This window comes from Camelus ferus, chromosome 3, assembly GCF_009834535.1.
Source record: "Camelus ferus isolate YT-003-E chromosome 3, BCGSAC_Cfer_1.0, whole genome shotgun sequence".
Taxonomy (NCBI): domain Eukaryota; kingdom Metazoa; phylum Chordata; class Mammalia; order Artiodactyla; family Camelidae; genus Camelus; species Camelus ferus.
Genome location: NC_045698.1, coordinates 28,795,156 through 28,808,351, shown reverse-complemented (window position 1 = coordinate 28,808,351; position 13,196 = coordinate 28,795,156). Strand labels below are relative to the sequence as shown.

Below are 13,196 nucleotides of genomic sequence, written 5' to 3'. Positions count from 1 at the left end.
GGCACTTAACAAAATCAAAAGTGTCACATTAAGCAATGGGAAAAAATATATATCAAAGTATAATTTTTGCAGAATATAATCTGCAAAACTACTGAATCACTATGCTATACGCTTGAAATTAATAAAATGTCAATCAACTATACTTCAATTTTTAAAAATTCTTTAAAAAAGAAACTCACGAATTTGGATGGAATTTTAGGTCTTTTCCACATAAGTTTGAAATGAAATCTACTTTTGTTCTTTCCAAAAAATTGAGGAGTTTCAAAGTAATTTAAATAAAAATCCATGTAATATTTTCAGTTGACTATTTAACTTAGAAATACTACTCAGGCTTTTTTTCAATCAGCACATAACTCTGCTTGCCTACAGTTAGTGAGTTAATTATAGAGAATTTTCCACTCATTAAATCGAGTCTAACAGAACCTCAATTGAGCAGCACTGCTAGCTATTAGCGTGACTGTTTAGCATGGACAAGAAGGCAAGAAACTGTGTTTACTTGATAACATTTAATAATTCGGTCTTTTCGTCAATTCAGACTATTCATCCCCCACAGTTTCTTTAAATCTGTTAAATGGTTTTGTTCCATGAAGAGGTTCACATGACTTGGAGGAGAAAGGCATATATTTTAATGTGTTTTAACTGTGATGGCACTTTTTAGAGATCTATTTTAGAAAGCTATTTTTACATATATAGTGTGAGTCTCATTAAAATTCCAAATGACCACCCCAATAAACCATCCACTAAGTATGTAAAAATAGACTTGTGGATAACACTCATAGCTCTCTACTGCCTACCAAATAAAGTACAACAATATATCCCATCCTTCTCAACCAGGCACTTCTCAGGTCCATCCCACAACCTCCTCCGTAGACATGTCATACTCCTCCACCTCTGATCTTTGCACATGCTGTTCCTTCTGAATGCCCTTTCCTCTGTTGCCCAGAAAATTCACATGAGGTTTTCAAAATGTATCTTTCATGTTACTTTCTCTTCTAATCTATGGCCCCATAGCACTCAGCTCTAGCTCAGCCATCATACTTACCACAGAGTGTTGTCATCTTTTAAGCAATTTACAGAAACTTTTTTTCTTTTCTTTCCCTTCCAGTCCCTTCCAGGAATTCCACCAGGGCCGGCTTCATGGATGTGTGACCCATGCCATCACACGGATCCCTGCACTGAGAAGGGCTCTGTGCTTGGCTTAATGCTCTTCCATCCCTTTCTCAAAATTCTTGACAATTTTGGAACATGAGGGCCTCCGTTTTCATTTTGCACTGGGCCCCACCAATTGTGGACTCAGTCCTGAGGTCCTAAGTGGACTATGTGTTCCTAAGAACTGCATATATGCCAACCTATCAGATTTTCCATGAAACCTTTCCTTTCTTTCACTGTAGTTGATGTTCAATGATATCTTTCTTATGGGGCTGGAGCCACAGTGAATACACTCATTCTAAGCAGGTTTTCTTCACTATTACAGGCAGATAGTTATAAATCAGTACTATCTGAAAAACTTTTGTGATCAGCTTTGCACGAAGCAGGAGACCAGAGAATGTAACTGGCAGACTTGTCCTATCAACTGCCTCCTGGGAGATTATGGACCATGGTCAGACTGTGACCCTTGTGTTGAAAAACAGGTAGGTGACACATGCGTATATTCAGGAAATCGGAATCACGATAAAATTCTGGAATTCCCAGACAGACTCAACAATCACAGAAATGCTGAATTTCTTCAATTTCTTAAAATAAACAGTCCCAGCTTCCACTGGGGGAAAAATTCCATTTAGCAATATTGGGGGGGGGGGGGAGGGAGAGTTCATTTTGCATGTTTTATTGCCATGTGAACACCAAAAAGAAGCTCTGCCCCCCAGTATTGATTCTGCGGTGGCCCAGCTCTGAATTCCACGGCCTGTGTCCTCTGAGAGCTCAGAAAGCAAAAACATGCTAAAAAATGGGGATTTCAGTCCAAGGTTTAAAATCAGAAGGAAATGAAGGGAAATAATTAAAATGACCCCTTGCCCTTCTCTAATTTCCCTCTCCCTATGGGAAAGTTCTTCAATTTGTTTGTTGCTTCCAGCTGCAGTATTGACCCACCTCAAGCTCATCCCTGTAAGGGCACTGATTGGCCCATGTGAACCCCAGTCAGGGCAGCCGCTAAGCATTCACACATTAGGGAATCAAAAGGAACTCATTGCTAAAGCAACCACTCTCTGAGAGAAACTGTTCTAGGTCCCTTTCATACATCACCTTATTTAAACTTCACATCACATTGTTTTTCTACCCATTTTATTGATGAGAAAGTTATAGGTCATTAAGTAATTAAGTAATTTTCCCAAGAATATACCATTAATGAATAGGAAACTACATTTTGGACTTGGATTTTTCTGACTTTAAAGTTGTCCTTTAATCCTATCATATTTCTATCCTTCCCTGACTCTTTTTTTTTCAATTGAAGTTGTATCAATGTTATATCAATTTCTGGTGTACAGCATAATAATTCAATCATACATATATATACATATGTTCGTTTTCATATTCTTTTTCATTATTGGTTACTACAAGATATTGAATACAGAAGAAACTTGTTGTTTATCTATTTTATATATAGTAGTTATTATCTGCAAATCTTGAACTCCCAATTTATCCCTTCCCATCCCCTTTGCCCCCTGTATCCCTCCCTGACTCTTCGTTTTAATACTGCCCATTTAAAATCTTTTAAAGTGCAGAGAGTGTGTTAGCCTTGGTTTCCATGGTGACTTTCTCATACAAAAGAGCCCCTAATCTTTTTATTTTTATTACTTCACACTATCTTTGAGAAATGAAAGGGCTATTGTTATTACCTGGAAGATTTATTGTACTCAGGACACTCTCAGTAAGTATTTGCTCATTTGATTCCGATTTAATTTAGAATCATATGATTTCAGAATTAGAAGTCTTAGAAATCTTTTGTCCCACTTCCTCATTTTACTGATTGGAAAAGTGAGGCCCAAAAAGTATTGACTTCCTTAGGAACACACAATAATGGAACTGGAAAAAATCACTAGATAATTTAGGAAACACCACTATCGGAAAAATCACTACTGTGATTGAGAAGCCCAGTTTTCTTATCTATTTTTTGGCTTTGACCCAGCCTCAGAGTTACTCACCTTTCTCTCCTTTTCTTTCAGTTTAAAGTTAGATCCATCTTGCACCCCAGTCAGTTTGGAGGACAACCGTGTACTGAGCCCCTCATGACCTTTCAACCATGCATTCCATCTAAGCTCTGCAAAATTGAAGAAGTCGACTGCGAGGATAAATTCCGCTGTGACAGTGGTAATGTACTTTTGGAAAATGTTCAGTTTCCACTAAAAAATGACTAAATAAAGTTATTCCAATTGACTCCCAGTGAAAGCCATGATCGAGAAGTCCCACCACATTTTCAGCATGGGGAGACAGGGGTGTTATGGTACCAATTACACGTTATTCATGTGTGAAATTACAGCTTTCAAGCTATAATCATCTTGGCCACTTGCCTGATTCATTTGCTTATCAAGTACTGGTGCCCAGGTTCCTACTCCGTCATAAAACAGTAGGAGGAGGAGGGAGAGGTGGAGGAGGCAAATACTTTTAACAATTGGCTATTAATAAGCACAAGTCTAGAATCAGAATGAGCAGTTGAAAAGGAGTGACAGATTTATAAGATTTTAATATCATTTATTAAGATAAGAATATTCATATTAAGAGACTATGTCAAGGGGATGACTAGAGATGATGTGAAAAATTTTCTGGCATGGTCCATTGAATGACTCCAAGATAATTCCAAAAGAGAAGACTGAAAATGATTCAGATGATAGCATCAATCCCTTCGAGTCCAATTCTAATTCAGGTTTGTAAATTCTGATATTTAAATATCACTGAATTATAAGCACATCTTGAATATACTACTTAATCTATATGTTCTTTTGCTTATTGATAGCTCTCCAAGGCTCAGCACTTTGAGCAGTCTAGATCAGATGTCTGCCAACTTTTTCAGTAAAGGTCCAGACGGTAAATATTTCAGGCTTTGCAGGCCATACCGTCTACATTGCAACCACTCAAGTCTGGCGTCGTAGCATCCAAGCTGCCATGGACAAGTATATAAACAGATGAGCACGGCTGTGTTCCAATAGAATTTTATTTACAAAAGCATTTAGTCCATGGGCCAGAGTTCATTGATTTCTTATATAAATAGTCAGTTTAAAGTTAAAGTGAAATAGAGTTCAGATGAATAAAATCCACATCATTTCTGTGTACTCTGGAATACACTGAAAAGTAAAGCATTTAAAACTTGACAGCAGATTTCAAATTCCTATAGAGAATTGATCCCAGACTTGGATCTGTTTTTCTCCTCTTACTCCTGCCTTTGGCTTTGCCAGTCTTTTTCTGAATGTCAGACAGGAATGCTGGTGTCAGGGTTTTCCTAATGTGCCCCACCCCCTAAATATGAGTTGAGAGATATCCTTTATGCCTACATGAATAAGGTCATGTCACATATTGACAAAAGAGGGAATATGAGAAAAATCTAATGGCAATGGCTGAGGAGAATACAGACTTAAGCATTATATCCAGAATATTAAGATAAAGATCTAGAACTGAAGCACAACAATTTGAACCTTGAAGGGTAGTTTTTAGAACAGATTACCAGGAAGAACTCTTTTATTCAAAAGATAAATCTATGAAACATATTACAAAAAGAGTCTTATTTAGGCCAAAAATATCTGCAAGTTTGAGAAGGGTTTAGATACATCCATGGGCTGCCAATTTGTAACAATGAGCAATTTCACGAACATGAGTGGTGTAGGCACAGCTGACCTCTAGTTCATCAGCAATACGTGCTTAGCTACTTATAGATACTGAACTATTGAAATGCATCTGTAAAGGCTGGTAAGCAGCTGCTACCCTGAGCTCTCTTAGTGACTTCTGCCCTACTGTCCAGATTCCTTCACCAGGAGTTCCTAGGTCTTCCTAGGATCCAGCCACTAACTTGCTAATCCCTGGCACAAAGGTGGTTGGCATCCATTCTGATTTGTTGGTGCCACAGCCTATTGGTTGTTAAATATTCCACTGAAGATGATACACTGCTGTGCTCTCCTAAAAACATCCACTGATGCTACTCTCAGAGGGAATACAAGGTTGGATGGACCATTATCTGTCTGATTCAGGATGATGTTTGGCTCCGTGAACAAAAAACTGTCTTTCCTTTTCTCTCTCATGATTGTTGTTCGGACCCCCAAGACTAAATATATTACTTTAATGTATACAATGTACATGGATCTCTGAGAATTACCCATGAGGCTAAGCCCCATGCACCATGCCAACTCCTCTCTTAAAGTCCTAATGTTAAGCGTAAAGACAAGAATTTGCAACTGGTTATAAAAATAATATACCATTGTACTGACACAAATCAGTTCAAGTAAATAGGAAAAGCATGTATAATTTCTAAATGATTAAATAGTTCCAGGAATAAGTACCTATATGCATGTGCTGGCTACAGCATGCTGACCTCTACACTCTTGTACTATCCAAATTTCCTTTCACCTTTCCCATTCCTTCTGTGGTATAGGATCTATTTATGGCTTACAATATCTCTCCCCTTGTGCTTCCTAGTCCATTGCATTTCAATGGCCTGCAACCATTCTCAACTGTGTCCCATCAGACATATCAGACATATCTGGTACCCTGCTCAAAAACCTAAGTTACTGAGAACTAGGTGTATCTCTACCTCTACCTGATAAAACAGGATTTTTTTAGTGTAACCACAACAAAAATTAGTTTTTGCTTAAGTTTGTGAATGCCAGGTTCAAAACTTTAAAAATATATAATATTTGTTCTTTTTTTTCTTTAGGAAAAGTAGCTCTATTTCAAACTAAATTAACCATTCTGCTCTGCCCTAAGAAAAGCAAACAGAAAAACTAGATATGTGCTGTTTTATAAGCAGAGCATCTTTCAAACCATAACTTGGAATTGACAGAAATTCAATTTCTTCTTTATTTTCAGTCTTGTATGATTATGATGTTCATTACTATAATTCTTTATAATAATAGTCTCAATACAATGCAGAATTTTGAATAATCAAAGAGGACTTAATTACTTTCATTACATTCTACCTTCTTACTGAAGGTTATTAACTAAAAGAGTTGAAACTTAGTGCTTTCTGGGTAACTCTCTATTAGTAAAAAAAATAAATAAAAACAGAACATCCAATTTCCCCAAGTATTTCAGTTAGTCAAAATAGTCATGCATAGCTATAGTGAGATGTTGATCACAATTTGAACCAGTTAACCTGATAATCCTGAGTCAAACATTTAACCATTGTCAGTAAGGCCTGTACATAACAGTACAGACACCAGCATCCCTGATTACAGCCAAGAGGCTGATGGGAGGAGAGAAGTTGTCCGTCACTGTACATAAAGCATTTCAATGTCTGTAATACATAGGCACACACTGATTCCTGGGATCTTTATGCAATTCAACAAGTTTAAAAAGGAAGGGAATTATCTGAGTACATGGAGTTGGTACTATTATCTAAATTCATTCACTTAAACTGCTACCTAATAACTACAGTACCTCAGTATTTAACTTGTCCAAAACATAATTAGATATAGTGAATTATATGTAGTGAAACAATTATTGAAAGTAATATGTGGTGAATATCTACAATAAAATATGTAGTCGTTAGTATAGTAAAATAATTACGTATAGTAAAATACACAGATAAGAAATGTGCAATTTGATTTTGACAAATGTATACACCATGTAAACAACCAAGGTAACAAAAAATCCCCATAAACCTCAAAAGTTCTTTCTTTCCTCATTCCAGTTAATCCCTCTCTTTGTTCTTGAACATCAAATAAAAGAATCACATGGCATGACTCTTCTGTGCCAGACTTCTTTCATGCAACATAAAATTTTGGATTCGCTCACATTGTTATGTGCACCAGTAAACATGTGTGTGAAATTATAGTTTTTTGAATAAAAGCAGTGACCTTGAGTCTGTTATCCTGAATAAAAACAAAATTCTGAACCTATTGTTAGTTTTCTCCTACAGAATATTTTTATGTATATTTTTATTCAAGTATAGTCAGTGTACACTGTTGTGTCAATTTCTGGTGTATAGCACAGTACTTCAGTCATATAGGAACTTACATATATTTGTTTTCATATTATTTTTCACCATAAGTTACAAGATATCGAATATAGTTCCCTACGCTATACAGCATGAACTTGTTGTTTATCTATTCTCTCTCTCTCTCTGTCTCTCTCTCTAGATATATATATATATATATATATATATCACTTAGTATCTGCAAATCTCTAACTCCTACAGAATATGATTTCTGCAGGAAATTCACTCTAATGGGAATGGGATTCCAGAATTACTACTCTTCTTTGAGACAATCAGCCCCAAAAGTGACTAAATAATTTTATCGTGACTCTTGTCATCCTAAAAAAAATAAGGGCAAAATATCAGCTTCCATTTCCATATTTCCTACATCTTTATCAAAAATAATGAAAACTTGTCCTCAACTTTCCCTTGAAATTTAAAGCACTCGTGTTTCAAATCAATAAATCCTTTCTTAAATGGTCATTTGTTGTCAATGTTTCAATGTGGCCAGTGTTGTTTTCCTGACTAGGTCGCTGCATTGCCAGCAAGTTGGAATGTAATGGAGAAAATGATTGTGGAGACAATTCAGATGAAAGGAATTGTGGAAGAACAAAAGCAGTGTGCTCATCGAAGTATAATCCCATCCCTAGCGTACAGTTGATGGGCACTGGGTATGTAACATCTTTTTATCATTTGAGGAGTAAAACCATCTCAGAACTGATAACTTGGAAGCAACCATAAGGCAATGAGACCCATCATCATCCACCTTCCTCACTCACCTCTTCCTATTCCCACCAGCCCTGTCTCACCTGACTCCCATGCTCACGCAGCATGTGACCATAATTCTCATTCTTAGGGAATAAAAGCGCATATTCACATTTAGTTAATAGCAGGCTATATTATGAAGACTTCACAAACATTAGTTGTTTTAATTCTCATATAGCCTTCTGACAGCTCTTGAGTGGATCAGGGCAAACTGGTGGGAGGCTAGCCAAGCTGGGATGTGCCAGAGTGTATTCCTGGATTCCTGAGGCTAGGTCTTTATTTTTTCTGGCCATCATTTCTTTTTTTTTTTAATTTTTTATTGAAGTATAGTCATTTTACAATGTTGTGTTAATTTCTGGTGTACAGTATAATATGAATTCATATTTTTAACATATATGTATATTTAGTGGAGTTACCAGGAATTGAACCTAGGACCATATTGCATACTAAGCATGTGTTCTACCACTGAGCTATACCCACCCCCTTTTGGTTTCCTGGGGCAAGGTCTTGAAAGTGTGTGTACCTACTCAGAAATGCATAGTCTCCTCATCTGTATGTTGGATGACTATGATTTGAGGTTCTGTCCTATAGATTCCAAATTCGAGTTGATTTCAATGAGAGTGAGTCAACATCTTCTTCTTCTCAATATGCAAATTGGTTTCCTTTTCCCTTCCCTGGAAGAAAACCTCAAACAAAAACTCCCGCTGATGATGGAAAAATAGGGTATCAGAAAAGGATGCTTGTGAGTGTACCGAAAGTGAAAACACTAAAGAAACAAAACCAATCATCAGTGAGAGGCGAGCCTTGAGCCAATAATGGAGACAAAGCCAGAAAGAAAGGAGTCAGGCAAACAGAAAAAAGAGGGTGATTAAAAAAAATAATAGTGTGGGAAAAATAGGAGAGTAAGAGGTGGAGTGAACACGGCTAGGGCTTCCAAAACTTACTCTCACGTGAACTCTGTGATGCATGGTTAGATCAGAACAGTTTAAAGGCAGAATGACAGGCCTGCATTACCATCTGTTCTACTTGACCAACTTACAAACCAGGAAACCGACCTCAGCAAGGTTGAGTAACCTATCCAAGTCTATCTAGTAAATGGAGGAACAGGATTCAAATCTAGACTTCAAAACCCAGGTTATTCCTATCATTTCATTCTGATTTGGAACAATATCCACCTTAGAGATGGCAATATACTAGAAGAAATTGTAGACCATGCAACCCTCCTCTCAATCTTTGAATAATGCTCAGAAATTCTAGTGTTCCTGTTTTAGATGATGAGGACACTGGAGGTTTGGCAAGGGATTCTAAATTCATTAGACTGAGCCATGTCTTAGAAAACTTGAGGAAATATAAGTCAATGAAAGTAGAAGAGCTAAGCCTTAGTTGGAAGCATAAGAGAAACTAGTAAAGGTAATCTCTTGAACTCTCCTCTTCTCATACCTGGTAAAGAATTCTCCCTTCAATTTTTGGTCAGAAAGCAAATAGTTTGTTTTGGACTTCTGTTTTTAAGTCTTCACTTACACTGCCAACCCTTTATAAAATGAAACCTTGAAGCACCCAAGACAAACAGCAGCAGTTGCAAATACAACCTCTTTTCATTAGAACAAAAACTAGAAGCTGTTGGACCAGATTCAAGGACAGCAGTAAAATGGAACAATCATCAGTCTGAAAGTAAGAGGAGCCATATTCTAGACCTACTTCTGCCCGAACTTACTACATCGTAACCAAGTAATTGAACATCTCTGTGTGTTGGATGACTACAAACTGCTTTGAGGTTCTGTCCTAAGAACTCCTACTTAGAGTTGATTTCAATGAGAACGTTTCAACAGCATTTTCTTATCAATGTACAGAAGTGGTTTCCTGTTTTCCTTTCTTTGGGAGAAAAACTCAGCCAAAAACTCCCACTGTTAATCAAGTTTTCTAATGTTCTGATTGATTAGGGGTGACATTACAAACTCACCTCTTGTTCAGTTGGTCGAGACTCTAGAGTCACAGATGGGGAGGACCACATGCTCTGTGTACTTTGGCAGAAGAGCTGTGTGGCCCTCTGCCAACCAGAACTCTTGTCCCAAGGATTCTCAGAAATGAGCAAAACCTGCTGGCTCAGGGACAGCCAGTCCTCTCCTCGCCTCCCCAGGGAGTGAGAGTTTTGAAAGCTGCTTACTGGAATCTCTTTCTAATCCACTGGCTTTGGAATCTCTGCCTGCATCTGACACATTTCTACCCAAAAATGTTAGCTTCCTGGGTGACTGTACCTCTTTTTAAATATTGTCTCTCCAAGAAAGAACTTAAAAAAATACCAACATTGCTACTTTGTCAACATCAGTCACCAGGTCTTAAACCTGAAACAAGAATCTGGCAACAATCGCATGTTGTTTATTTTTAATCAGGCTCAGCCAAGGTGCAAAGGCATACACACACACACACACACACACACACACACACAGATAGACGTGTGCACACACACATATACACATATCAATACATGAACATGCATGCAGATTTATATGTGTATATGTAAAATTTTTAATTAAATTCAAAAAGTTACAAAATATAACACTTAAAGCCAAATTAGATAAAAATACTTTAGAAATCTAAAATATTAAAAGCCATAATGTATTTGAAACCCGAAAATATTTAAAGTCAACTTAAATGCCACACCGAAGAGGAGAAAGAATAGAGCTGAAAATTGTGCATAGTTGACTTCACTTCCAAAAAGTTCCTCAAGGTGTGCCCCCACAGAGCCACCTCCACAAAAACCCTATCTTCAGGTTCTCTGCTGCAAGCAGCTGCTACCTTCAGAGATTCCTCGTGACCTGGGAGCCATTTTTTCCTAGACCTTTCTTTTTTGTGACAAACGTAAAAGCACATTGTATAAGGCAGTATAAGGTCAACGGTTCTTTTTCCCTCAGTGATGTCCCAGCTCAAAAAAGGTCTGAGTCTTACACACCTGTGTTTGCCATACTAACTTAAGTACTTTGGGAAGTTTTTTCTAAACCAATTCCTCCTGCCTCCTCCCTCAAATACTCATTGATTCAAATTCAAATATGGTTAAGAATTTGACTTTGAGATGCACTTTACTGAACCCACTATTTTTTTTAACAGTTTTATTGAGATAAGATTCACACACGCGTTCTCGTCCAGTGTACCTCTTTTATTCTCACGCTACTGCTACACTCACAATTCTTACACGAGATGTGACGGGGAGGGTTTCCTTCCCAAGCAAGTCTCTGTGACACTAGATGGTTGTCCTGTAATTTAACTGAATCTCAACACAATGTAACTGGAGATGGTGTCAGATCACATAGGGTAAGGGCTCAGTCCCACAAGACTGCACCCACCCCTCCGACATCAGATGCCAATTGCAAGTTCAGGTTTTCACCTGTGCTTCTGACACGTCAAAGTTTCCCACCACCCCCTCCTTGGGTCTGATTAATTTTTAATAGCTGCTTACAAAAATCAATAAAACAATTTACTTACATTTACCAGTTTACTGTCAAAGGATATGATAAAGGATACAGACAAACATCCTGTTGGGAGAGATGTGTAGGGCAAGGTAAATGGGATGGGGTGTGGGGCTTCCATACCTTCTTTGGGCACCACTCTCCCTGCACTTCCATGTGCCCACCAATCGGGAAGCTCTCTGAACACCATACTGAGGGGATTTTTATGAAGACTTTATTACATAGACATGATCAAACATTATCTCCATTTCCATCCCTTTTCCCCTCTCTGTAGAATGGAAGGTAGGGCTGAAAATTCCAAGCTTTGATTCATGGCATGATCTTTCTGGTGACCAGCCCCCATCCAGAACCCACCAAGAGTCTCCTTACTGGAACAAAAGACACTGCTATCACCCAAGAAATTCTGAGGGATTTAGGAACCCTGTGTCAAAAACTTTGATGTCAAAGACCATATATTAGAATAAAAGATGCTCTTAGTGCTCTTATCACTTAGGAAATGACAAGGATTTGGGGAGCTCTGAGCCAAGAACAGGGACAGAGACCATTATATATACTTTCTATTATCTCTTCATGTGTAATCCCGCATTAGCAAATTTTTGACACAAAACTTTTTTTTTCACAGAATACATACTAGTATCTATGACAATTTGGAAAACAATTAGCATTGTTTTTAATCTACCACAAAACAATTTCTTGAACACTTGATTTGTGCTTAAGCTAATTAATCTCTCTGTGCTTCAATTTCTTCATTTGTAAAATGGGTATAATCATTACATCTACATCACACAGTTATCATAAATATTAAATAAATATAATAATATTTAATATAAATAAAAAGTGCTAGACTTATGGTAAATATTATGTAAACATTTTTAAAATAACTTTTCAATATTATTATAATTATTAGTAAAAGCAATAATAATATTATAATTCTATTAAAATATTGCTATTGCTATTTCATTATTAGCTCTCTGTAAGAATTACTTTACTGTATTAGATTGAAGAAAGTGGACCTAGAATGGCATTAATTATGTAATAACTTATTTCATAACCTGCTTCCAAAGTTTGTGTGGGTTTTGTAAGTCATGAAACAATTATAAACCCAAATTTTATTTCCTATTGAAAGTCCAGAACAATTTAATAAGTGGAATATGGGGATTTTAAAAGAGCCAGAGGGGCTGACTTTTGCCTACCAGCCCTTTCTGGCTGCCTCACCATAAAATAGAAGAAATAGGCTTTCCTTCAAGTCATTTTTCATGAGTCAAAAATGTCTAAGAGAAGAATTTCTCTCATATAAATACAGTAAATTTTAAAGATTGCTCTACATCTATTGAATTCTTAAAAATTACTTTGTTTCTTAGGTTTCATCTTCTGGCAGGAGAGCCCAGAGGAGAAGTCCTTGATCATTCTTTCACTGGAGGAATATGTAAAACTGTCAAAAGCAGTAGAGCAAGTAATCCACAACGTGTTCCGGCCAATCTCGAAAACGTCAACTTCGAGGTACAACAACCTGTCATGCATGGTAGCGCTCCAAATGCCAGTGGTGATTACTAAGCTCAATTTCCAACGAAAAAACGGTAATGAAGGAAGGGACAGAATAAAACGGTAATGAAAATTTTTAATCACCTGTTATGTGTTGGTGTTTAATCCTCCCACAACCCAATGAGGTCAGTGTTATTATCAATTTACAGATGAAAAATAAGGAAACTAGTGGGGAGGGTATAGCTCAGTGGTAGAGTGTGTGTTTAGCATGCATGAGATCCTGGGTTCAATCCCTAGTATCTCCAATGATAAATAAGTAAATCTAATTACCTCCCCCCTCAAAAAAATTAAAAATAAAATAAAATTAT

The 13,196-nt window shown here is 37.1% G+C and overlaps 1 protein-coding gene across 1 annotated transcript in view; it reads left to right on the top strand.

Annotated features, from left to right (window-relative positions):
* Positions 1–13,196, top strand: part of C6 (complement C6) — a 57,992-nt gene that overhangs the window by 4,703 nt on the left and 40,093 nt on the right. Inside the window, exons 3-6 of the mRNA XM_006193053.3 lie at positions 1,475–1,631; positions 3,162–3,306; positions 7,647–7,788; positions 12,708–12,846. Of these exons, the coding sequence (XP_006193115.2) occupies positions 1,475–1,631; positions 3,162–3,306; positions 7,647–7,788; positions 12,708–12,846 (583 nt within the window). The remainder of the gene's footprint in view (positions 1–1,474; positions 1,632–3,161; positions 3,307–7,646; positions 7,789–12,707; positions 12,847–13,196) is intronic.